General features: G+C 54.6%; 1 protein-coding gene and 1 long non-coding RNA gene across 7 annotated transcripts in view; both read left to right on the forward strand.

Annotated features, from left to right (window-relative positions):
* Positions 1–26,431, forward strand: part of GNB1 (G protein subunit beta 1) — a 79,525-nt gene that overhangs the window by 42,700 nt on the left and 10,394 nt on the right. For 4 of the 6 annotated variants that reach the window (XM_070079416.1, XM_070079420.1, XM_070079417.1 and 1 more), the window contains 5 exons: positions 10,981–11,082; positions 14,311–14,349; positions 16,064–16,170; positions 21,567–21,630; positions 22,705–22,867. In XM_070079416.1, the coding sequence (XP_069935517.1) occupies positions 11,026–11,082; positions 14,311–14,349; positions 16,064–16,170; positions 21,567–21,630; positions 22,705–22,867 (430 nt within the window). In that variant the 5' untranslated portion in view covers positions 10,981–11,025. Of the gene's footprint in view, positions 1–6,648; positions 6,789–10,980; positions 11,083–14,310; positions 14,350–16,063; positions 16,171–20,801; positions 21,186–21,566; positions 21,631–22,704; positions 22,868–26,431 lie in introns of those variants that run through there. The other 2 variants (XM_070079419.1, XM_070079421.1) reach the window with 2 other exon arrangements.
* LOC138850746 (uncharacterized) lies at positions 23,793–24,973 on the forward strand. The gene is made up of 2 exons (XR_011390926.1): positions 23,793–23,932; positions 24,153–24,973. It is a non-coding gene; the product is annotated as an uncharacterized lncRNA (long non-coding RNA).

Genomic DNA, 26,431 nt, shown 5'->3' on the forward strand with positions numbered 1-26,431 from the left:
GCAGGTCCTGGTCCTGGCTTCAGCCTGGACCAGTGCTGGCCATTGCTGCTTGTAGTAGTAAGTGTTCCACACAGAATAATTTTTTTAAGATTTATTTCTTTATCTAAAAGGTAGAGTCACAGAGAGAGCTCCCATCCGCGGGCTCACTCCCCAATGGCCACAACAGCCAGGGCTGGGCTAGGGCAGGAGCCAGGAGCCAGGAGCTCATCCAGGTCTCCCACGTGGGTGCAGGGGCCCAGGGACTTGGGCTGTCCTCTGCTGCCTTCCCAGGCCATAGCAGAGAGCTGGATTGGAAGTGGAGCAGCTGGGACTGGAGCCAGTGCCCATATGGGATGCCGGCACTGCAGGTGGCAGCTTAACCCACCACAGTGCCGGCCCCACACAGAAGATTTTTACATAGTGGAGTGTAGGTGGCAAGATAGGGCTAAGTCTTCCTGTGAAAGGTGCTTGGAATTTGGCCCATGCCTTTGTGTGTTCCGTGGTGTTCAGGTTTCCCATCACCTCCCCGTGAGGTCTCCTCTGGGTGGATCCACTCGTTTGGTGAGCTCGCCGGTCACGTGTAAAGCCTCGCTCCCAAACGGCTGCACTGGGACTTGCTGTCTGCAGCTCCTGTGGATGGGCTGACACCGGGGACACGGGAGGACCCCTCGTCTCTCGCGGTCACTTGAACTGCAGAGCCTGGTCCTCCCCTTTAGACGGTGGGGTTGGGAGGAGCTTCTGTGGGTTCTCAGGTCTGCACAGGCTGCAGCGGTGCTGTCCACTAAGGAGGCTGTGGCCTTGGCCACGTGTGGCTGTGAAGCACGTGGCACATGTAAAGTGTGCACTGATGTCACAGCTTAGCTTGGCAAGTGCATGAGGAATGCCTCTGTAACCATCGCTTCGTATTGCGTACATGTCGAGATAACTTTTGATATATTGGCTTAAATAAACTATTCAGAATAATGTTACCCGTTTCTTCACACTTTTTAAGAATATAAGATTGATTTTAAAAAACCATTGACTCATTTTAGAGAGACCTTCCATGTACTGGTTCATTCCCCCAAATACCCGCAGAAGCTGGGGCTGGGCCAGGCCAAAGCCAGGAGCCAGGAACTAAATATATGTCTCGCACATGCGTAACAGACTCAAGTGCTTGAGCCATTAGCTGCCATCTCCCAGGGTGCACGTTAGCAGGAGACTGGAGTCAGGCGCCAGAGCTGGGATTGAACTCAGCTACTCTGAGGTGGGATGCGGGTGTCTTATTTGGAGGGCCAATTGTCCTCCACCTTTTTCTTCTTCATAGGACTGCAGGAAAATTCAGAGCGACCTGTGTGGCTCATGCTGTGTTTCTGTCAGACAGCCCTGGCGGAAGAGAGGTGTAAGCTAAGTTAGCTGGAAAGCACCCAACGTAATGAAGCTAAACCTGATCAGGAAGCAGATGGGCTGCCCTTGCTTCCACTCAGTGACACAGTACGGCTGGTGCTGTGGCGCAGTGGGGTAAGCAGCTGCCCGTGGCGCTGGCATCCCACATTGGCACCGTTTGCAGGTTAGTCTGCTCCCCTGCCAATGCAGTCCCTGATGAAGCACCTGGGGAAGCAGCCGAAGGTGTCCAGTGTTGGGCCCTTGCACCCACGTGGGAGATCCAGATGAAGCTCCTAGCTTTGGCCTGGACCAGCCCTGGCTGTTATGGCCATCTGGGGAGTGAACAGGCAGATGGAAGATATCTCTGTCTCTCTCTGCCTCTGTCTCTCTCTGTCTCTCTGTCTCTCTCTAACTCTGCTTTTCAAATAAGTCAATAAATCTTTAAAATATTCAATAGACTTGATTGAGTTTCAAGGATCACAGTCTGTATGTTAAAAAGCAAGACCTGGGGCCGGCGCCGTGGCTCACTAGGCTAATCCTCCGCCTAGCGGCGCCGGCACACCGGGTTCTAGTCCCGGTTGGGGCGCCAGATTCTGTCCCGGTTGCCCCTCTTCCAGGCCAGCTCTCTGCTGTGGCCAGGGAGTGCAGTGGAGGATGGCCCAGGTGCTTGGGCCCTGCACCCCATGGGAGACCAGGAGAAGCACCTGGCTCCTGGCTCCTGCCATCGGATCAGTGCGGTGCGCCGGCCGCAGCGCGCCGGCCGCGGCGGCCATTGGAGGGTGAACCAACGGCAAAGGAAGACCTTTCTCTCTGTCTCTCTCTCTCCCTGTCCACTCTGCCTGTCAAAAAAAAAAAAAAAAAAAAAAAAAAGCAAGACCTGGTGCCGGCACTGTAGCGCAGTGGGTTAACACCCTGGCCTGAAGCACCGGCCGGCATCCCATATGGGTGCCAGTTCTAGTCCCGGCTGCTCCTCTTCCAATCCAGCTCTCTGCTGTGGCCTGGGATAGCAATAGAGGAGGGCCAAGTCCTTGGGCGCCTGCACCCATGTGGGAGATCTGGAAGAAGCTCCTGGCTCCGGATTGGCTCAGCTCCGGCTGTTGCAGCCATCTGGGGAGTGAACGAGCAGATGGAAGACCTCTCTCTCTGTCTCTACTTCTCTTTGTAACTCTGTCTTTCAAATAAATAAAAAATAAATCTTAAATAAATAAATAAAAAGCAAGACCTAGGAGAAATTCCTGTGCTGCTGGGCGTGAGTCACACTTCTAGCTTCTCCACCTTGGGGTGGTGGTGCCTGCTGTGGGCTGAGTTTACAGTTAGGGTTGAAAGGAACAGAGTCAGGCCACACTCTACTCACCAGGAACCAGAGTTGGCGCCCTGGTTAGACCCTCGTGGTCCTCACCACTTTTAAAAGACATGAATCCTTGCATCCTGTATGTGTGGATTTCTGCTCTCACCGAATGCTTTTTTTGAGTCCTGCGCAGCTTGTGGCCAGGATCTCTGGGAGGGAAGAAACCAGGAGGGGCACTGGCATGCGGCAGGAGGTGGCCTGGGCTGTAGTGCAGAGCTGAGATGCACTTGAAAGTGAGCTGCATCCCGGGAACTGAGATCTGGTGCGAGATGTGGGAAATCTGATAGAGAACTGAGAAAACACTTCTGGGGCCGGTGCGGTGGCCCGCCACGTTAAGCCCCCACCTGCAACACTCGCATCCCATACGGGCACCGGTGTGTGTGCTGGACTCCTGCACTCCCGATCCAGCTCCCTGCTAATGGCCTGGGAAAAGCACCAAGGATGGCCCAGATGCTTGGGCCGCTGCACCCTCGTGGGAGACCGGAAAAGCTTGTTTCAGCCTGGGTCAGCCCTGGCTCTTGGGGCTACTTGGGGAGTGAACCAGAGGATGGAAAAATACCTTTGTCTTCTCTCCCCCTTGCTCTCCCTCTCTCCCTTTCTCTCTGTCTCTCCCTCTCTGTAACTCTGTCAAATAAGTAAATATTTTTATTTAAAAAGAATATTCCTGAATATTAGCATTTTCACTTTTAAAATGGATACTTAAGGCCGGCGCCGCGGCTCAACAGGCTAATCCACCTTGCGGCGCCGGCACACCGGGTTCTAGTCCCGGTCGGGGCGCCAGATTCTGTCCCAGTTGCCCCTCTTCCAGGCCAGCTCTCTACTGTGGCCTGGGAGTGCAGTGGAGGATGGCCCAAGTGCTTGGGCCCTGCACCCCATGGGAGACCAGGAGAAGCACCTGGCTCCTGCCTCCGGATCAGCGCGGTGCGTCGGCCATGGTGCCCATTGGAGGGTGAACCAACGGCAAAGAAGACCTTTCTCTCTGTCTCTCTCTCTCTCTCTCTCTCACTGTCCACTCTGCCTGTCAAAAAAAAAAAAAAAAAAAAAAAAAAAAAGATACTTAAGCTCCAAGACCAACCCTTTAGTTGTTCAAACAAGTTTGAAAAGTACTAGACTTGGATCTACAAAGCAGTCAGCATGGGATGGGGTGGGGGCATTTGCTGCAGTGGTTGGAACACCTGCTCCCATGTCGCAGTGCCTGGTTTGAGTCTTAACTCCATTCCCAGTTCCAGCTTCTTGCTGGGAGTGGTTGGGTTCCTTCTGCTCCCGTGGGAGACCTGGACTGAGTTCCTGGCTTGCCATTTCAGTCCAGCCCAACTTGTTGCAGTATTTGTAGGGTGACCCAGTGGGTGGGAGTGCTCTGTCTCTCAAATCAATAAAACAAGTCAAATTAAGAAAAAAAAGCAGCAGCAAGCTAAAATGGCAATATGGTTCATTGTAGAAAAATTGTCAAACATAATATACAGGGCCAGCGCTGTGGTGTGGTGGGTGAAGCTGCTGCCCTGTGCTGGCATCCCACACAGGAGCCAGTTCGAGTCCCGGCTGCTCCACTTCCGATCCAGCTCTCTGCTATCACTGGGAAAGCAGTGGAAGATGGCCCAGGTCCTTGGGCCCTTGCATCTGCGTGAGAGACCCGGAAGAAGCTCCAGGCTCGTGGCTTTCGATCAGCGCAGGTCTGGCCGTTGCAGCCATCTGGGGAGTGAACTGGCAGTGGGAGATATCTCTCTCTGCCTCTGCCTCTTTGGAATTCTGCCTTTCAAATAAATAAATAAATAAGTTCTTTAAAAAAAAAACTGGGTACATTTGGACTTAAAAGTTTTTTTAGTTTACTTATCTGAGAGTTGGAAAGACAGAGACAGACACACAGAGCTCCGTCCACTGGTTCGCTCCCCAAACGCCTGCAATGTCCAAAGCTGGCCCACGTCAGAGCAAGGAATCGGTCTCTGATGGAGGTGGCAGGGACCCAGGGATTGAGGTGTCACTGTTGCCTTCCAGGGTCTCGCTCTGAAGACTGGAGTGAGGAGCTGGGAACCACGCCCAGGCTCTCCAGTGTGGGGTGTAGACCTCTTAATCACCAGGCCAAATACCCCTTCCACGTTTGGAGTTTGAATCCACATCTAAAGTACCCACCAATTAAAAAAATGCATAGGAGAGTTAAAACAGAAAATTCACCAAACTGATTAGCATCCCATCACTGACTGCTCTGTGTGCCCCCACCTTTTCCATCCTTGTCTTCTGTTTAGGTTGATGTATTTGCTTATTGGAAGGAACTCTTGCCTCCATTGGTTCACCCCCCAAATGCCCAGAATACTAGGGCTGGGTTGGGCCAAAACAAAAAGCCAGAAGCCAGGAGGTCCTGCCCGTGGGTGGCAGGAACCCAGGCGCGGAGCCATCCTCTGCTGCCTCCCAGGATACATCGGCAGGATGCGGAGTGCTGGGGCTCGAATCCCTGCCGGGAGGTGGGAGCTGCGTGGGCCTGTATCGGAATGCCCTCCCTTTCTCGGTTGTTTTGAAGCAGTGTCAGACGTACCGTTTTACTCTTAAATATCTCTGTGCACTTTAGACGGTAGAGACCCCTGAAAGGTCGTACAGGATGCTCGGTGCCGTGTCCTAACCACCACCAGAACCAGCCTTCCTCCGCCCCAGCGCACTGTGCCCCTTCCAGCCTGTGCTGGTCTCACCCTCTGAAACCACCACTTGGTTCACCTGCGCAAAGACTGATTTCATTTATGAGGCAGAGTGACAGACATCTTCTGTCAGCTGGTCCACTCCCCTGATGTCCACAGCTGGGGTTGGCCAGGCTGAAGCCAGGAGCCCAGAACTCCATCCCGGTCTCCCCTGGGTGGCAGGGCCCAGCTATCTGAGTCCTCACTGCTGCCTTCCAGGTGTGCGTGAGCAGGAAGCTGGAGTCAGAGCTGAGCCAACGCCCCAGTAGGGCGCAGGCGTCCTCGGCAGCGTCGTAACCGCTGTGCCAGGCTCCTCCTGGGTTACCTGTTGGGCAGCTCTCCTTCAGACTAGACTTCAACCTGCGCTGCCTGTATCCTGCCCGCTGCTGCTCGAGGCTCCCAGGTGCCAGGCGCAGCAGGCCGTGTCAGTGTGTCTGTCCTGCTACCTGTGCCGCTGCAGTGCTGTGGGGAGCAGGTGGAGGAGGAAGGACCTCAGGGCTTTGTGCCGTGCTTTGCATTTGCACCTAGTTTTGGAGACTGACCTGGACTTGGGAACGGAAGACAGGTAGACGAGCAGATTAAACTGGAATTCCTCCTGCTGCGACCCTGGTCCTGGGAGGGGACTGATAGTCCCCGTCCTGTTCGTAGCTTGTGCAGGGCTCAGCAGGGGTTGTGACTGGGCAGCCACTGTCCAGGGCAGTGTGGGTGAGGGGCCCAGCGTGTGCCATGGCTGCTGACCAGGGGTTGCAGGAGTGGCCGGCTGGCTGGTGGGGCCCCGTGAGTGTTCCAGTGCCCTGGGCCCTTGCCCTTGAGCTTGGCTTACTCAGTGAGAGGCTTACGGAGCACTTTCTGATCCGATGTCTTGTTTAATTTCCCTGTGAGCCAAGTGATGGAGATGACACCATCCCTGGTTTGCAGTAAGCAGAACAGAGTGAAAAGTGATTTGCTGATTTGCCAAAAGTCCTGTTTCTTACAAGTTTTAGAAGCGGAACTTGGGATAATGTTTACCCCACACACCAGTTTGGGCATTTGCGTCTCGAGAGCTGTTGCTGGTGATGATGACTGTGGGGCTCTGGGTGCCCTCTGTCAACGTGGAGGGCCACAGTGCAGGGATGTGCCGCCTCCGTCCTGTCACGGCAGGTGTCACCAGGCGACTCCCACGCACGTGTGCAGCTCACGCCCTTGCTCTGAGCTGTCGAGTTTCTGGGGAAGTATTTCCAGAGGGAAGGCTGAGCAGAAGTTCTGGGAAAAGTGGGTCAGGAAGAACAGACGTGGGGCCTCAGAGGCCCCGGCTTAGAGGATGAGCGCCAGGTCCGCGGCGTCAGCATGGCCCCTGCTTAGCTGTGACATTGGCCCTGAGGAGAGGGAAACTCGATGGGGTTTCCAGAAGGCCGGGGGACCAAGGCGAGTGAGGAGAAAAGCAGACAGGATTCGATGTAAGTACGGCTTCTCGCGCTCAGCCCTGTGAGCTGTCACTGGCGCTTGCAGACGGGGTAGAAAGCTCGACTGCTAATCCCACTAGAAATGCTCTTTCAGGATGGCTTTTTAGCTGCATGTTTTTGTTACTTTTAAACATAGAGACGACTGCATGCACGCGCGTGCTCTTTACTGACTGTGTGAAGCATTGTCCCAGGTTCCCGCAGCTCTCCTGGCTGTCCTTAGTGATGGGCAGCACTCAGGGCTGTGAAAGGCTTTGAAACTGAGAAGTGGACAGAAAAGGTCAGTCCTCGCTTCCTGGGCCCACAGAAGCTGTTGGCTGTTGGTGAGGGTGGGGCTGAGCAGAGTGTGTGTGGAGGACGAATGGAGGCAGAGAACCAGCTGGCCATTCCCGTGTGTCCCACGGCCACCTGTGCTCTCGCTGGCTCACACGGGCGCCCTGTGAGTGGACGCAGCGACGCCGTGTGCGTGACCGCCCAGCCTGAGCCTGTCCACGAGAAGGCGGCTGAGAGGCTTGGGGGGAGCCGGGGAGCTCTGCTCCGTGTCGGCTCATTGCTGTGCTGGAGGACCACCGGGCCTCCCTCCTCTGGGCGGCCGGACCTTGCACGCAGTGTGGGAGCAGAGGCCACCGCAGAAGACTCCTTTATGTTTGACTTTAGAACCAGTTTTTAAAGTTCTAATCCATGCGTAGACAGTGAGCAAGAGGGATCTGTGAGGCATTGTGGTTTTTCTAGTCTCCGTGTTGAACGTCTCAAGGGCCTGGCGACAGACTCCTGTCTGCCAGTGGTCTGTGTGTGGACTGAGAGTCCGCAGGAGCCTGGCTCTCTTGCTAGCAGGATCAGGAATGCCCTTGCTCTTAGAAATCAACAAGACGTCGATACTGAGTCTGACCTGAGGCTCACGTGTGGGCGCTGCCGTGGGCGCTGTGACCGGGGCGGCGCCAGCTCCGCCGCTCGCTGCAGGGAGCAGGCTGCCGCGGGTGTTGCTGGTCCCGGTCACTGGAGCCGCGGAGCTTTGCGCTCAGAACGCTTTGGTTTCTGGGAAGCTCAGTCTCTGGCCCCGGCAGTTGCGGCGGTCGATGGTCGTCTGTACTCTGACGTGTGAAGAGATGTAGCTCCGACGAGGTCAGGAGTTCCCACCTGACCCTGAGACGCGAGCCTCTGTGTGGAGCACCAGCCCAGCCACAGGGCCTCTGGCTTCTTCGCGTCACCCGAGTCTGAGGCGCTGTTCTGTGAGCCCTGCGTGTAAAGAGGAGCTGAGCTGCCCAGTGCCCGTGACAGGACTCACTGTTCTTTCTTCACACTGACTTTGGGAAGATGGAACATAGCAGCTTTTTTCAAAAAAGAGATTTATCTGTTTACTTGAAAAGCAGAGTTAACAGAGAGGCAGAGGCTGAGAGAGAGAGAGAGAGAGGTCTTCCATCCGCTGGTTTACTCCCCAGATGGTTGTGCCGATCTGAAGCCAGGAGCCAGGAGCTTCCTCCGGGTCTCCCATGCGGGTGCAGGGGCCCAAGGCCTTGGCCATCTTCTGCTGCTTTCTCAGGCCATAGCCGAGAGCTGGGTCGGAAACGGAGCAGCCGGGACTTGAACCGGGGCCCACGTGGGACGCTGGCGCTGCAGGCGCAGTGTTTCCCGCTATGCCGCAGCACTGGCCCCTCCAGCAGCTTTTCATAGACTGAAGTTCCGCTGCAGTGACTCCTCCCCGGCTCTGCACGCTTGTGCTGATAAAATACAGGTGAGGGCAGCTGGAGGGCAAGGCGGACTCGCGGGCCGGGCTGTGTCCAGTCCGACGCAGCTTTGTATTCTGTTGGCACTTCTATTATTTCACACATTAACATTCATGCGTTGCAGTCCTTCGAATTTATGTGTGAAAACCAGAAACCTTTAAGGAGTCTTATTAGGACAAACTGCTTGCTACCTGCGTGCTCCCTTCCTCCAAGGAGGCCTGAGGCCGGCTCCACCGTGGCGCCTGAAAGCAAGCCTTCCTGCCGAGCTTGAGAGACGGGCGTCTTGGCCGTCCTGTGCCCCCTCCCAGCCCTGCCGTGTGGCCTCTCCTGGGGGTTCTGTGGACTGAGAGCGCTCAGGTGGGCGTGTCACAGGCTCCACGCACTTGCGCTTCCTCCCGCCAGCCGCCACTGGAGGCTTCTCTGCTGGGGAAGATGTGGCTGGGGGGCACAGGTGTCTCCCCCACCCCACACCAAGACCTCACACACTTCTAGGTGGTTTTATGAGGAGAGATGTTGGGGTTGCACTGCGCTGGAACTTGGGTAATGTCCTGATTTCTGAACGCCTTGTGCAGACAGGAAGGCTGAGACTAGAGGCTTGAGCAGCGGAGTTCGTGTGCCATCCAGCTAACATCCAGGAAAGCAAACAGCTGTTGTTAGTTAAATACTGGAACAATATTGTGTTAACCCTGGATTTTTTAAAGATTTATTTGGAAGACATAAAAAGAGAGACAAAGAGAGGAAGGAAAAGGATTAGGGGGGCCAGAGAGAGGGAGAGCAAGCAAGTGAGAGATCTCGCACCTGCTGACTCACTCCTCAAGTGGCCACACAGCCAGGTCTGGGCTGCCAACGACCTCCATCCAGGTCTCTCACGTGGGTGGTGGGGACCTAAATACTTGGGCCGTCCTCCGCTGCTTTCTCAGCCGTTAGCACAGAGCTGGATGGGAGGTGGAGCAGCTGGGACACGAGCCCATGCCCACAGGGGATGTCGTGTTGCAGGCCATGGCTTTAACCCACTGCGCCACAACGTCAGCCCTGGAAGTGAGGTCTTGAACCGGCCTCTGAAGAGGGACGTGGCACAGCTGTGTGGGCTGTGGCGGCTTACCCTACCGCACCGCGGTCCTGACCCCCCTCTGACTTTCACACAAAATAGGTGGTGGTGGATTTCTTACGTTGTATGACTGACCTAGAAAATCAAGGTCTTTGCATAAGCGCATTTGCTTATGGAGCTAATTCTATTATTAGTGGTTAAAGATGTTGGCAGTTCTGTCTTCAGCTTTGTGATACTTTCGTCATATTTGGGATGGACTTAGCCAAGACCAGGGTCAGAAATGCCGCTGTCGGGCCTGGCGTGGTGGCACAGTGGTTAAAGTGCTGGTTCAGGTCTTGGCTGCTCCAGTTGTGATCCAGCTGCCTGCTAACGTGCCTGGGAGTGCAGCAGAAGATGGCTTGGGCCCCTGCACCCATGTCGGAGATCTGGAAGAAGCTCCTGGCTCCAGCCTGGCACAGCCTTCCCATTGCAGCCATCTGGGGAGTGAATGGGCAGATGGAAAATCTCTCTCTGCCTCTCATTCTCCCTTTCTAACTCTCCTTTCAAATAAATAAATAAATCTTAAACAAGAAAGAAATACCACGTGGCTTGTGACGTTCTCTCGGGGACAGCAAGGTCCCACTGGACAGTTTGCAGGAGCACTGACCAGACTAGGGTGTGCAGGGCGTGTGCTGGGCCTGAGCCTCAGCCGGTGCCTCAGAGGACTCCAAGCCTCTGGGACGCCAGGCCTGTGCTGGTGGGAGGACTGATGGATTGCCCCTGAGTCGGAGGACCGCTGGACACTTTCTTGTGTCCTTTCAGGGGTACAATGTGAGCACTTGGGCATCTATCCACTGGTCCTGGGTCCCTGGTTACTGCTTTCGGGGTGCTGGGTGGCCACGTTGCCACTGCGGCCTGTCTCCTGGAGCAGCGACGCTGGGCTTCGAACGCTGTCTCAGGTTCTGTGGGAGGCCCAGACCTTTCACTGAAAACCTTTCTTGAGGCCCGCGCCGTGGCTCACTTGGTTAATCCTCTGCCTGCAGCACCGGCATCCCATATGGGCGCCGGGTTCTTGTCCCGGTTGCTCCTCTTCCAGTCCAGCTCTCTGCTGTGGCCTGGGAAGGCGGTAGAGGATGGCCCGAGTGCTTGGGCCCTGCACCTGCATGGGAGACCAGGAAGAAGCACCTGGCTCCTGGCTTCGGATCGGTGTAGCACCGGCTGTAGCGGCCATTTGGGGAGTGAACTAACGGAAGGAAGACCTTTCTCTCTGTCCCTCTCACTGTCCATAACTCTACTTGTCAAATAAATTAAAGAAAACCTTTCCTGACCAGTGTCTCTTCAGTCCACCACCATTTTTCAATCGTGTGTTAGCAGGCCTTGTCACAGTGTATGCAGCTGAAGAGTAAGTGTTGTTTTGTGCTGTGTTTTTCTTCTTCAGATCTCAGATTCTCTGAGGTGACAACAAGAGCACGTGCGCCAGAAGATGAGCGAACTCGACCAGTTGCGGCAGGAGGCCGAGCAGCTGAAGAACCAAATCAGAGTGCGTAGTGCCTGCTGCCGGTGTCCCGTGGCCTGGGTGTGGCGGTCGGGGCCGGTGTTCCCTGTTCAGGACAGGTGGTTACAGAGTGAGGGGGCTGAGGGTGAATTTGGGTCTCACTTGGCCCAGTGAACACCAGTTATAGATCCAGACACTTGGCCTAGGACTGTCTCGGGGATTCTATTTTTCTGTGTAATTTGTTACTTGAATCTATGTGAAATGTTTCCTCAGAACTCGGAAATTTCTTTTTGTACTGTTATCTCATGGCCACTACATCAGTGTGTGCTGGCTGCCTTGCTCCCCTTGAACGCTGATTGCAACTTTTAAGTTGAGGACAGCAAAGCTGTTTAAAGATACGCGTCCTGGGCTGGTGTTGCGAGGCAGTGGGCTAACCCTGCTAGCACCATATCAGAGCTCCGGGTCTGCTTCTGGCTGCTCCCTGCCGATGGCTTGGGTAAAGCTGCGGAGGGTGGTCCAAGTGCTTGGGCCCCTGCCACCCGAGGGAGAGCCAGGTGGAGCTCCTGACTCCTGGCTTCAGCCCAGCCCAGCCTCAGCTGTTGTAGCCATTTGGGGAGGGAACCAACAGACGGAAGATCTCTCCCTGTCACTCTGTCTTTCAGATAAATTTAAAAAAAGTCTTTCTTTTTTTTTAAAGATTTATTTATTTATTTGAAAGTCAGAGTTACAGAGAGAGAGGAGAGGCAGAGAGAGAGAGAGAGAGAGAGAGAGAGAGAGGTCTTCCATCCACTGATTCACTCCCCAAGTGGCTGCAACGGCTGGATCTGTGCCAATCTGAAGCCAGGAGCATCTTCCAGGTCTCACATGCGGGTTCCGGGGCCCAGGGACTTGGGCCATCTTCTGCTGCTTTCCCAGGCCACAGCAGAGAGCTGAATCAGAAGTGGAGCAGCCAGGACTCGAACCGGCACCCATATGGGATGCTGGCACTGTAGGCGGCAGCCTTACCTGCTACACCACAGCGCTGGCCCCCCTAAAACTTTTTTAAAGATACCAAGAAGGGGCCGGCACTGTGATGTAGCAGGCCAAGCCTCCACCTGAGGTACCAGTTTCCCATATGGGTGCTGGTTTGTGTCCCGGTTGCTCCTCTTCCAATCCAGCTCTCTGCTTATGGCTTGGGACAGCAGTGGAAGATGGCCCCCAAGCGCTTGGGCCCCTGCACCCACGTGGGAGACCCAGAAGAAGCTCCTGGCTCCTGGCTTTGGGTTGGCCCAGCTCTGGCCGTTGCGACCATTTGGAGAGTGAACCAGCAGTTGGAAATCTCTCAGTTTCTGTGTCTCTTCCTCTCTCTCTGTAACTTTGCCTTTGGAATAAAATCGATAAATCTTAGGAAAAAAAAAAAAAAAAAGCCGAGCAGCAGAGCTTCCCCACAGGGCTTGGCCAGACTGCGGCTGGGAGCTCCATCTGGGTTTCCCGCGTGGGGGGCAGGGCCCTACGTTCTTGGCGATTGTCTGCCTCCCAGGCGTGCTAGCAGGGAGCTGGTCAGGAGCAGGATATGAGACTTGACCTGGCAGCTGGCTGTGGGACGTGGGCCCACACAGCGTCTGACCCCCGCACCACGACGGGCACCCACTGAGGCAGCCATTTGTGTTGACTCTGAAGGTGCTGTCTTAAACTCTAGTGTGGTTTGGACTTTTTTTTTTTTTTTTTTTTTGACAGGCAGAGTTAGACAGTGAGAGAGAGAGAGAGAGACAGAGAGAAAGGTCTTCCTTCCGTTGGTTCACCCCCTAAATGGCTGCTGTGGCCGGCGCTGCGCCGATCCGAAGCCGGGACCCAGGTGCTTCCTCCTGGTTTCCCATGCGGGTGCAGGGCCCAAACACTTGGGCAACCTCCACTGCCTTCCCGGGCCACAGCAGAGAGCTGGACTGGAAGAGGAGCAACTGGGACAGAATCTGGCGCCCCGACCGGGACTAGAACCCGGGGTGCCGGCGCCGCAGGTGGAGGATTAGCCAAGTGAGCCACAGCGCCGGCCAATAGTTTCTTTATATTATTAATTCACAGATATCCCCACTGGCTTCATAAAATAAAAATTTACAGTAGGGAAGTTTGCCCCTAAAATCGGATCTCCTGGGAACACCCAGCTGCAGTGTCAGCTCACAGCAGCATGGAGACCTGTGTCTTACTGGACATCGCCCTGAGTGCCTCTGAGGGGCTGCCCACACTCCTGTTGTGAGCCTTTAAAGCTGTGTTCTCATTTTACTGCATCTAGTGTACAGAGGTCTTCAGGAAATTCATAGAATATATGTACTATAAAATCACGCCTGGGTTTCAAAATATTGTGCCCAAATTAGCTTATCTTTCAGTTCCATTTTTCTGTTGATTTTTGAAGTTCTCTTTTACATATTGCTTTTTTATTTTTATTTTTTAAGATTTATTTATTTATGTGAAAGGCAGGGTTACAAGAGGCAGAGAGAGAGAGAGAGAGGTCTTCTATCCGCTGATTCACTCCCCAAATGGCTCCAACGGCCGAAGCTGGGCTGATGCAAAGCCAGGAGCCAGGAGCTTCTTCCAGGTCTCCCACATGGGTGCAGGGGCCCAGCAGAGAGCTGGATCGGGAGTGGAACAGCCGAACAGCCAGAACTCAAACCCACGTCTACGTGGGATCTGACACTGCAGGTGGTGGCTTTACCTGCTACACCATAGCGCCAGCTCCCTATATCTCCCTATTTATAAAAATATATGTTCATTTAAGATTCCACACTTGTCTAGTTCCTTGTTCACTTGATGTTAGTGATGGCGTGTCCTTCCGCAGAGTGTACCTGCATTTCGTCGTTTCGTAGATAAGAAAGCAGATAGAGCCAGGAAGAAGTCAGAAGGTTTCATCTGAATCTGCAGTCTGATCAGACGCCTTGCTCTTTTCTGTGAAATTTAAATCCAACAAAGTAATTATTGTCCCGAAGAGATTTTTGGGCTGGTCATTAGGTCCTTGCTGGACCGCTCTCCCTGGGCGCCAGCCTCCCGTCCTCCCTGGGTCAGCTGTGCAGGCGCTGAGCCAGCGTGGTTGCTCAGAAGCGCCGAAGGCCAGGGCAGCCCCGCGCCCAGGGGCCCTGCCCTGGTGCCGTCCCCGTGCCGGGTTCCACGGTCGCTGTGTGTGAGTGGCCGAGTGCGGTGGATGGTGGGTGTTGGGGGGGGGGTGCTTTCCTTCCACAGTGACGCTGTGAGGCCCCAGGTGGCCCCTGCCTGGACACCGCTCACCTCTCTTGTGTTGCTTCCTAGGATGCTAGGAAAGCATGTGCAGATGCAACGCTCTCTCAGGTAAGAGCCGGTGTGAGCCTGGGCCCTCCGCAGTGAGCTCTGCCCGTGCAGCTGCCAGACCACTGCGGGGCACTGTCTTGCGGAGCCGTCCAGACGTGGGAGGAGACAGGGGTTCTGTGTTCGCGTCGTCTCTTCAGCCCGCGTAGTGCTCCCTGCCAGGGCAGAAGACTGCTGTCTCAGTCAGGCGGCGTGTCGCTGCCTTCGTGGCCAGTCGGTCCAAGAACTGGACTCCGCAGGCCGGCCTGACAGCTCCCCAGACACTTGAACGGCAGCTCCATGGCTCCTTGTGTGCCCAAAAGGATCAAAAGCCGGCGTTCAAGCGGGTGTTCAGTAGGATACGCACACCGAAACCCGTGGGTGTCTGAAGCCTCGTGTACACAGACCCTACAGAGGGCATCGCTGCGGACTAATAATGGAATATCATAAAAACAACACTGCAGGAAATCTGTGCATATGATCTGTCTCAAAAAATTAATCTTCCTGTACTCACACTTGTGACAACAACGCCTGTGCGAGGAGATGCAGTGAGGCAGACGACACGGGGCTGGGACGCAGCTTGGGTGACCACAGTGGGCACAGCGCGGTCCCACGGGCCGAGGGCTGACCACACCCCAGACAGGACCAGCAGGCCGGAGTGGATGTCATCCTCCTGCTCAGACGGCTCACAACTTAAACTTAGGAATTGTCCGTATCTGAAATGTCCTATGTAATAGTTTCAGACTGCGATTGACCACAGGAAACTGAGCCATGCATAGCGAAACCAGTTAAAGGAGGATGGCTGTACAGTGTTCATATCGCCGCTCACACAGCCAAGGGAGGAGACCATCCAGCTCTCCATAAGTGGATGAGCGTACAAACGTGTGGTGGTGTGTTTGCACGGTGGGATATTACTCAGCCGTGAAAGGGAATGCAGCCACGTGTAGCTCTGTGTGTATGAAATACCCAGAATGGTTAAGTTAAAGACAGGAGATTGGTGGCTGCAGGGATCGTGGGGGCGAGAGGAGGAGGTGGCCGCTGGGTGGGTGGGGAGGCGAGCAGTGGTGAGGGCTGCACAGCATGCCCTGAGTGGGCACTGTAACAGAGTTTTAAAAAGTTAAAGAATCGGACAGAATAGTGAAAGAAAAGTTAGATTCACCCTCTGCAGGTGACTTGGTTCATGAGGCGATCCAGACACTGAAGGGGATGCGCTGTAAGAAGGAATTCTTGCAGCGTAGAATCACAGCTGTCAGTTCTCGGGCGCACTGTGGACTGTCCATTTTTTAAGACTCATTGTTGGGTGTGCTTTGCCCATTTGCCAACCTGGAGGCATTGCTGTCGGTGTCTGCCCTGTGGGGTGGGTGCTGGCGTGCAGACACCGATGCTGAGTGTTGTCCAGGCCCACACGTGGCCTGAGGTAGGAGCAGAGCACTAGCTGCTGGAGGCTGTGCCCGTGGTGGCCCCGGGCCCTGAGACAGATGGGCGGAGCTGGAGGCTGTGCCCGTGGTGGCCCCGGGCCCTGAGACAGAGGCGGAGCCGGGCTGCCGTGTGTGTGCACGCCAGGGGGACAGGTGTGTCCTCACGCCCCGTGGAAACGGCAGCCCTGTTCAGAGTCCCGAGGGCCCTGGTGCCCCTGAAGAGCTGGAGGATGGCTGGGCCCTGCTGGGTGGGTGAGGAGGAGGGCTCTGGGAAGATCGTGTGGTCACAGATGTTAACCTCAGGAACCTTCGTGTTTAAGATCACAAACAACATCGACCCGGTGGGGAGGATCCAGATGCGCACCAGGAGAACGCTGAGGGGGCACCTGGCGAAGATTTACGCCATGCACTGGGGCACGGACTCCAGGTAGGCACAGGCCACGGCGGCAGCCCGTGCCGGCTACGTCACCGAGGCTCTCTTGTCTGGGAAGGTCGCCCGGACTCATTTGCTGTACTTTGTAGCGAGCAACACGAGGAGGAGGAGTCAGATGAGCAGGCCAGGCGTGGCCTGTGCGCGGGTCTGCGCTCACCTGGCCCACTCCACTCTGCTGTTTCCTCTCCGCTCCAGGCTGGCTTGTGTGGCTCAGGTTCTCCTCCCTGGAAAACCCCACCTTCCCTCCGCCCCGCTGTGCTCTGCCGTGGCCTTGGGAAGTGGCCTTCCTCTGTCCCTGTGTTCTGCACTGCGCGGCCTGTTCTGGTGGCTGCTGGCCCTCCTGTGATTTCAGCGCCTGCTCCGGGCTGCGGGAGGCCCAGAGAGAGAGCCTGAGAGCAGCAGCCTGTGGGGTGGTGCTGTGCCTGGGTTTCTGTGGTTGGGGCCCCCAGCAGGTGCATGGGTGTGTGTGTTTGCTGCGGCCATCACCCCTCACCCGGTCTTTGTGCCTCTCTGTGGTGTGTTCATTGTCCCAGGCACAGCCCCTCGAGGCTCCTGTTCTTCCTCTTCCTGGGATTCTTAACCTCCCGTCCACTCCCCTGTCCCCTGCTCACCCTCTGCTCTGCCTCCACCCTGCCTCTGCCCACACCTGCCTTGGGCTGTGTGCCTTCCCTGTGGGCCACATCTGTTAAGCTCTCTTTTCCTGTTGTTTTAGAGGTTCCCAAGTCCATCTCGTACGTTTTCTTCCCAAATAAAGAAGGTGCTTTTGATTTGTGGACTGTAGCCTGCTCTTCGAAGTCTGACATGCGATTCTTGACATGCCTGCCTTTGAGAAGCAGCTTTTTCCTCCTTGAGTTGTCAGAGTGGAATTTTCTGCTTGGCTTTCTCTTTTTCGTGGAAGTGCTTTGGAGTGTAAAGGCTGGAGAACAAAAGATTCTATCTTTAGTTTGTTCTATACAGTATCCCATACAATTTCATATGCAAATGACAGTGTGAGCGTTTTAATGACGGCTGTAGTCAGAAAGCATAAAAAAGGAAAGGGGAGGAGGGGAGGGCGATGTTCAGAGGGCACAGACCGCCAGCTGGGAGACGGCTGCGTGTGCAGGGCTCCCTCCGGGCAGCAGTTCAGGACTGTTGAATCTCCAGGACTGCTCGGAAACTTGTATTTACTTGAAACGCAGCAAGAGAGACAGAGCTCTCATCTGTTGGTTTACTCCCCAAATGCCTGCAAGGATCTGGGCTGGGCCACAGCCATCGGCCGGGAACTCAGCCCAGGCCCCCGTGTGAGCGGCCTGAAACCCGTTAGATGAGCCGTCAGCACTGCCCAGGGGCTGCGCTGGTGGGAAACTGGGGTCAGGAGCCAGGGCCTCGCAGCTCAGCTCACAGAGTAAATGCTAAATGTTCTCACCACAAAAAACAAAAGGGTATGGGGTGGCGGGTGTGTTAACCAGCTTGATTCAACCATCCCATAATATAAACATACATCAGAACATCACATTGTATCCCATACATACATGCAATTATTCATCAATTAAAAATACAATATATTCAAAATAAATGCGTAAATCAGCAAAACTGTGTTGTGCAAACTTAGCTCTTTCAATATTTTTTGATGATGACTTTATTTTTTTAGTTACTTGTTTATTTGAAAGGCAAAGTTAGAGGCAGAGGCAGAGAGAGAGGGAGGTCTTCCATCCGCTGGTTCATTCCCCAGATGGTCGCAGTGGCTGGAGCTGTGCCAACCTGAAGCCAGGTGCTTCTTCCAGGTCTCCCACGTGGGTGCAGGGGTCCAAGGACTTGGGCCGTCCTCCACTGCTTTCCCAGGCTACAGCAGGGAGCTGGATCAGAGTGGAGCAGCCGGGACTCGAACCGGCGCCCATGTGGGATGCGGCACTGCAGCGGCTTTACCCGCTGCTCCACAGCGCCAGCCCCTGAGAAGTGGGCTTACACTTGCTCTTTGAGCTGGGCAGTCGGATTCCATGCTGCATGACCACAAAAGAAAACCAGGAGGACCTGTGCTGTCCAGAGTATCTTAGGATCATTTGTTTTATTTATTTATTTTTTTTAAAGATTATTTGATAGACATAGAGGGGCCGGCGCCGTGGCTCAATAGGCTAATCCTCTGCCTGCGGCGCTGGCACACCGGGTACACCAGGTTCTAGTCCCGGTCGGGACGCCGGATTCTGTCCTGGTTGCCCTTCTTCTAGGCCAGCTCTCTGCTGTGGCCCGGGAGGGCAGTGGAGGATGGCCCAAGTGCTTGGGCCCTGCACCCCATGGGAGACCAGGAGAAGCACCTGGCTCCTGGCTTCGGATCAGCGTGGTGCGCCGGCCGCAGCAGCCATTGGAGGGTGAACCAACGGAAAAGGAAGACCTTTCTCTGTCTCTCTCTCTCACTGTCTACTCTGCCTGTCAGAAATTAAAAGAAAAAAGAAAAAAAGACATAGAGGTACAGTCAGAGAGGGAGAGGTCTTCCATCCACTGGTTCACTCCCCAAATGGCTGCAACGGCCAGAGCAGAGCCAGTCGGAAGTTAGGAGCCAGGAGCTTCGTCCGGGCCTCCCAAGTGGGTGCTGGGGCCCAAGCACCTGGGCCGTCTTCCACTGCCTTCCCAGGTGCATTAGCAGGGAGCTGGGTGGGAACTGGAGCCGCTGGGACTGAGACTGTCGCCACATGGGATGCTGGCGCTGCGGGCCGTAGCGCTGGCCCCAGATTATTTGTTTTAAAGAGCTGTTTTCTGGGTAGGTCAGTGGCTGTGTATTTAAAGCCTAAAATAGTTGTTTTGGAGTTTTGGGGATGTGTATTTTCCTGAAGTCACCTTATTCCTGCCACCATAAACTAAGGTTGTCACACAGACTCTCACACTTTTTCATGGCTTGGGCTGTCATTTATGAATTGTGAACACTTTGGCTTCCGACTGTGGCAGGCCAACAGTGTTTCTTTCAAAACCACACTGGGGGCCTGTGACACGTGCTTGTGTGCACACACATGTACGAGTGTGTGGTAGGAGTGGATCAACAATACGTTCGGGACTGGTGCTGTGCTGAAGTAGGCTAAGCCTCTGTCTGCAGTGCCAGCATATATGGAGCGCCGACTCACGTCCCAGCTCTTCCTCTTGCGATCCAGCTCCCTGCTGTGGCCTGGGAAAGCAGTGGAAGATGGCCCAGGTGCGTGGGCCCTGCACCCACGTGGGACACCCGGAAGAAGCTCCTGGCTTCAGATCGGCCCAGCTTTGGCTATTGCAGCCCTTTGGGGAGTGAACCAGCAGATGGAAGATCTCTCTCTGTTTCCCACTCTCAAATATAGCTCTCAAATAAATACACAAGTCTTTAAAAAAAAGAAAGAAAGAAAAATTTATACTATAATCTGATTCTTTAAAAAAGAAAGAAAAATTTATACTATAATCTGATTCTTTAAAAAAAAAAGTTATTTACTCCACACGCAGAGCGACAGAGCCTTCCTTCCACTGGCTCACCCTCAGATGCCTGCAACCCCCTGGGCCCTTGTCTGGGTCCCTCCTGTGGGTGACAGGGCCCCAAGCGCTGCTGACTCCCCCGGTGCACAGCAGGAAGACGGGTGGGAACTGAAGCCGGGAGGTGAGCTCGGCCTCACAGGGTGGGAGGCAGGTGTCCCCGTGCCCACCCTTGGCTCTGATTTTCAGTGGCACTTCAGGTGCCCTCTCCGTCACATGGGTCCGTGCCTGGGCTGGAACGCAGCGTGTGTGGGGTGCAGGGCCCCAGGCGTCTGGGCCGTGGCCGCTCCTCAGTGCCCTGGAGCCCGCTGGCTTCCTTCTCTGTGTTCTGTGTGGTGGCCTCAGGGAACTGCCGTGGGACAGGCAGGGCTAAGGAGGCAGAGTGAAGCCAGGTCCTGACGGGAGGAGGTGCTCCTTCACCTTCCGGGGAATTAGCAGCTTACTCCCCCACTCTGACGACTCAGCGCTTGCTGAGCCGCGTGACCGCGAGCTCTCTGAAGGTGACCCTGCCTGGAGGAGGAGCTGCTCTGCGTGGGCTTGGGTTCTGCCTCAGGCTTCCGACGGCTGGACGAGGAGAGCAGCAGGGGGGTGTCTCACCCACAGGGCTGTTGATGACGGCTAAGAATTGCACCTGAGGCTGCCACGCGCGACACTGGCATCCCTCGGGGCGCCAGTTCGTGTCCCAGCTATTCCACTTCCAACCCAGCATGGGAGACCTGGAAGATGCTCCTGGCTTCAGGCTGGCCTGTCCTTGGCTGTTGCAGCCATCTGGGGAGTGGACCAGTGGATGGAAGGTCTCTCTGTCTCTGTTTCTCACCCCCCCCCCCCCGACTTTCAAATAAGTAATAGATTTTTAGAAAAAAGAATCCATCTGGAAGATGAGGAGCGACGGGAGCGCGCATGTCGCGTGTTCTGGGAAGGAATTACGCAGCGAAGCACTGAAGAGGCTTCTGTTCCGGCCGCACGCACTGTTGGGCTTCAAAGCAGAGTTCGGTTACAGTTGCCGACATAATCAGGATGACTTGAGTGAGGCTTACCCTCAGCTTCTGACCTGCGTCAGGAAGCCACGTGCGCTGTCGTGAGCCGGTTCCAGTCTGTCACGTGTCACTGACACGTGTCTGCTGGAGACAGCAGGGAACGTTCCGGCCCGGTTCCTCCTTGGAACAGCACGTTCCGTAGGCAGCCGGGCTTCGAGAGTGGTTCCCAGGCCGTGCTAGCTCTCAGCTGTTGGAGGGTTTCATGCCTGTGTGGCCTGGTGGTTTAGTGCTGCGTCTCACATCTGAGTGCCTGGTTTGACCACAGCGCTGGTTCACTGTGTCTCAGCCTCTCAGATTGGCTGCTGGTCGTCTCCCCTTCAGCGGGACACAGCACCTTTCCCGGCACGCAGATCCCAGACGCAGCCCGTGTCCATGGCCGCTGTGTCTCCTGCCAGGCAGCACGCACGCGTCGCTGTCGGTGTGCCAGCTGGGTGCTGAGCGCCGCAGCTGCTAGGAGACCTGGGTTCCAGCTGAAGCTCGGTTGGAGAAACGTCTTGTTGCTCTTGGGTGAGAAGTGTTTTTGCAAACCTGGAAGGTCTGAAGCTTTTTATTCCCACATAGACTGGCTTTCTCTTTGTGATGGAACAGAAAGCTTCCTATTTTGTACAATCTCTGGCTCTTTAAAGAGCTCTGTGTGTGCAGCGTGGTCTATAGCGGAGGGAGACGACGCAGAGCGGTTAGGAGCCGCGGCAGCCTGCCGTGCTTGGCGGGGCAGAGGCTGCGTGTCCTGGTCTGTGCTGGCGCTGAGGGCCGAGTGCTGTCTGTACTGCGGTCGGCGAGGTCATCGCAGCTGTGCTTGCGAAGTTGTCCTGTGTCCTGTCTCCGTGTTCCTCCTGCCTGGGATCTCCGGCTGTGCAGGGCTGATTTGCCTGTCTGTCTTCCCTGCAGGCTGCTCGTCAGTGCCTCACAGGACGGCAAGCTCATCATCTGGGACAGCTACACCACAAACAAGGTGGGTAAGCAGGCTGGCGTTCGCAGGGGGCGCAGGGTAGTGAGGAAGGCACAGCAAGGCGTTTGGTTTGGTTCTATTTCATTGAGAGGTGTGGCGACACGGAGAGGGAGACCGATAGAGGTCTCCTGTCTGCTGGGGCGCTCCCCAGGGGTCTGCAGTGGCTGGGGCTGGGCAGTGGCCAGAGCCACGAGTCAGGGAGTTAATCCAGTCTGCAGTGTGGGTGGCAGTAACCCAGTTACTTGAGCCATCACCACACATCCTGGGGTCTGCCTGAGCAGGAAGCTGAGCCAGGAGTGGAGCTGGCTTTGAGCCCAGGTATTCTGATGTGGGTTGCAGGCCTCACAACCACTGGGCAGACACCTGCTTGCAAGCTGTGTTTGTGGTGAGGTCATTTAGGGAGACAGAAGCCGTGTGGCATGCTAGCTTCATCTGGACAGGGCTCAGTCATGCTGCGGGGTGCTGGGCCTTCCCCAAGCAGGTAGGAGGTGAGCACTCCGGTGTAGCTCCGTCTCTGAGTCTGTGTGTTTTATTTAGAAAATGCAGAAATACAGCCTTTCATTTAGTTACCCATTTTTACAAGAGGTTCTCTAAAAGGCATTATACTTTGAAGTATAAATCAAATTCTTTTAAAATTTAATCCAAGGTTGTTTGTATTAAAAAGTATTGTAATTTGCCTAAATATGTATGTAAAAATCTAGCCCAGTTATATTTTACTAAAGAATGTCATGTATATAACCGGTTGCAGTAATTCCTCCAGATCTGTCTGCACCTAAGGAGGTGTGTGACAGTGTGGGTTATGATAATTTCCAGTGACAATGCGCTGTTGTTTTTGGTGAGTTCACGCCGTGTGGACAGGTGGTGAAGTGCCCTCCATGTAGTCTGTGGCTGCCACACGTTAGCACCGCAGCGCCGTGGCTGGCGGTGCCACAGCCACACCTGCAAACCGCTCTGAGTCACCGTGGCCCTGCTTTGCTGTCTCCTGTGCACTGAGAGTTGAAGACCGAGGGGAAGTCGGTGTCCCTGGTTATGCTTTTGAGCTGGAAGATGAGAGTCCCACCGGTGTCCTGCCTGCAGGTGCACGCCATCCCTCTGCGCTCCTCCTGGGTCATGACCTGTGCATACGCCCCCTCTGGGAACTACGTGGCCTGCGGTGGTCTGGACAACATCTGCTCCATTTACAACCTGAAGACGCGCGAAGGGAACGTCCGCGTGAGTCGGGAGCTGGCCGGACACACAGGTGCGCTTCCTCCCGACCCCTTCCCGGGCAGCGGCTCTCCAGCATGTAGCACACTCTGAACTCCCGCCTCTGTCAGCTACTGCTTAGCGAGGTTATTTCAAAGAAAAGTTGGGGTAGCAGCCAGAGGTTTTCTGAAGAAATTTCAGTGACTGTTGCCCCCGTCACGGGGTGTCCGGCTCCTCTGCTCACTCCCTCCAGTTGTTCCGGGTCGGCAGATGCGGTCCAGTCCCGACTCTGACTCCACACCTCTCCGCCGGGAGCCCCTTCCCCAGATGTCCCGTTTCAAGCACACGTGTGTGCTGGGTCCACCCCGGCAAGCGTCCCTGTGCGGGGAGGCGGCTCGCGCTGTGTTGGTCCTGGCTGTGTAATGTTGGGTATGCGGCATATGGAAAATGGAGCTGAAAGATGGGCTTATTTTGGTGCCAGCATATTTTCACGTTGTGTGGATGAGGGTCTTCGCCCAGTTCACGGAAAGTGCGTATTTTCGGGTCGTGTGGATGAGGGTCTTCGCCCAGTTCATGGAAAGTGCGTGTTGTCAGAAAACTGCACCAGTTTGAAAAGTTTCTTGCATGTGTTATTTTGCCACGATTCAGTTTTCAGTGGAACTAACGAGCAAAGCAAGTGCCTGGCCTAGCACCTCACTTCCGGGCCTTGCCGTATTTTCCATGCTCACAGATTCTGTCCCTTTAGTATTCTCTTGGCAACACCATGCCAGGCTTACCTGTTCCACAAATGCAACCAAAGACGTCAAAATCAGTGACTAAATCCTATCGCTGCCGACCCCCGCTGGTTTGGGCCAGGTGCGGGTCGTTGCTGCTGTTCCCTTCTCGCCGTCTGTCTGCTTTGCAGTTCCCTTCTCAATATTCTGGCTTCTTACGGGAGAAGCCGAAGTCACTGGTTCTAGAACTTGTTCCTTCTCAAACAGGCACTGAGGGTAACTGCCCACATTCCGATACATCGTGTGCGGATCGTGGCTGCATGTGAAGCATTGTTCAAGCCGTCGGTGGTTTCGTTTTCAAGTATCTGAATTCTCCCGGTGCACTTCTTACTGCTTCCTGACTAGAGGTCTGTGTCCTGTCTGTCGGTTGTTTTACATCTGGGACGTGTTCCTAGTGAAGATGCTGTGTGGGCGTGTGGACAGGTGGACCCTGGATGTTGGCCATGGGGTCTGTCCACAAGTGTGTGTCAGTCACACACTCAGAGTTAATCTGAGAAGTTAGGAAAAATTTAGTCTTTCACATTTTCTCAAGTGTTTACTATTTTAGTGTTCTCTGTTCCTCCCTAGGGACGTGAGTTTTCTCCTCGCTTCCCGTCATCCTGAAGAGCTTCCTTCAGCCTTTATTTTTTTTTTTTCAAAAGATTTTATTTATATATTTGAGAGGTAGAGTTACAGATAGAGAGACAGAGAGAGAGGTCTTCCATCTGCTGGTTTACTCCCCACATGGCTGCAACAGCCAGAGCTATGCTGATCCAAAGCCAGGAGCCAGGTGCTTCTTCCTGGTCTCCCTCATGGGTGCAGGGGCCCAAGCACTCCTTCTACTGCTTTCCCAGGCCAGAGCAGAGAGCTGGGTTGAAGACAGCAGCCAGAACTCGAACTGGTGCCCACATGGGATGCCAGTAGTACAGGCCAGCGCTTTAACCCACTGCGCCACAGCATAGGCCCCGTAGCTTTTTCTTAATACGCCCATTTTTGTGAGCTTTTTGAAAACCTCTTATGCGTAGATTTCAAATGTTTTTTTAACCAAAATAAGTGCATTCTAATAATTTTTTTCTTGCTATTTGTGAGGCAGAGAGAGTTCCCATCTGCTGGTTTTCACCCCAAAATGCCCACAGTGGCCAGGATTGGCTGGGGGCCAAAGCAGGCAGCCAGGACCTCCATCCAAGGTTCCCACATGGTGGCAGGAACCCATTTGAGCCATCACTGCTGCCTTCCAATGTTTACAGGAGTCAGGAGCTGGGTGCAGGGAGCCCCGTGCCCCGTTGGGGGGGATACAGGTGTCTCGCCCACCAGACTAACCATGTGTGCCTGAAATTTCCTTTTAATTCCATTTTCTGTGAACTTTTTGAAGTTCCCTCATATACTGTAATAAAAGTTACTTAAAGCTTGCTCATTGAGTCTTTCTGGAATCTTGTCTTTTTCCAAGGTGGAGAGACGTTAAGCCACGTGTTCCATGTGTTTTTCTGGCCTCCTGTGGCTTTGCGGGTTCTCTCCCGCCACCCCTTCCTCAGATTTGCTCATTTGTATTTCTATTCAGGTCTGCTTGATGTCTCATCTCTGTCAACTCCCAGCTGTCCAGCAAATTTTTTATGTTGGATGCTCTTTTTTTTTTTTCAGTACTAGAATCTCTTTTTGATTTTATTTAAGACTAGTTTGGGGCAGGCGTTTGGCATAGTGGGTTAGCTGTTTCTTGAAACTGCCACATCCTGTATCAGAGTGCTGTGTGTGTGTGTGTGTGTGTGTGTGTTTAACATTTTATTTATTTGAGAGGTAGAGTTACACAGGGAGAGACAGAAGGGTCTTCCTTCTTTTGGTTCACTCCCCAAATGGCCGCAATGGCTGGAGCTGCACCAGTCTGAAGCCAGGAGCCACGAGCTTCTTCCCAGTCTCCCACATGGGTGCAGGGGTCCAAGCACTTGGGCCATCTTCTACTGCTTTCCCAGGCCACAGCAGAGAGGTTGATTGGAAGAGGAGCAGTTCGGACTAGATCCGGCGCCCATATGGGATCCCAGCACCACAGGCGGAGGATTAAGCTACTGAGCCACAGTGCTGGCCCTGAGTGCTGGGGTTTGAGTCCCAGATCCACTCCCTATTCCAGATCCTGACAACGTGCACCCTGGAAAGCACCAAGTGGTGACTAAAGTCCTTGGTCCCTGCCCTCCACTGGGGACGCCCATGTCGAATGCCAGCCTCCTGGCTTTGACGCCACCCACCCCAGCTGTTGTGGGCATTTGAGGAGTGAGCCAACAGAGGGAGGATTTCTGTGTCTCTGTCTCTTATCTTTGAATAAAGTGAGAAATAAAAGCCTTTTTAATTTTTCTGTTGCGATTTCTTATGTTTTTGTTGATACTGAGGTGTTCCTTTGCTTCCGTGAGCACAGCTACAGTAGCTGCTGTCGGCTCGGCTTCTGCCGACCTGGAGCAGTACGCCTGGGAAGGGCCTCCTCGCGCCCTCTGCCTCCCGGTGAGCGGAGGGATGCAGAGGAAGCAAGAAGTTGTCAGCTCATTCCAGCATCTCGTCTTGAGTTGGTCTTTGGGGTGACATTTTGCCACTTTTTCCCATCCTCCCGGGAGGACAGGGATTGCATTAGCTGAGCCATCCCTCTGCCCTCCAGGCCTGCATTAGCAGGAAGCTGGAGTCGGGAACTGGAGTAGGAATCAAACCCAGACGTTCCGACGTGGGATGCAGGCATCCTAGCTGGCATCTTAAACATTTAAAAACTTATTTTTATGTATTTGAAAGGCAGTGGGAGAGGCAGAGAGAGAAAGATCTTTCACCCACTGGTTTATCCCCTGAATGGCCACTCCAGGGTGGAGGTGCCAGGAGCTGCATCCTGGTCTCCTGCG

This window comes from Oryctolagus cuniculus, chromosome 7 (genome assembly GCF_964237555.1).
Source record: "Oryctolagus cuniculus chromosome 7, mOryCun1.1, whole genome shotgun sequence".
Taxonomy (NCBI): domain Eukaryota; kingdom Metazoa; phylum Chordata; class Mammalia; order Lagomorpha; family Leporidae; genus Oryctolagus; species Oryctolagus cuniculus.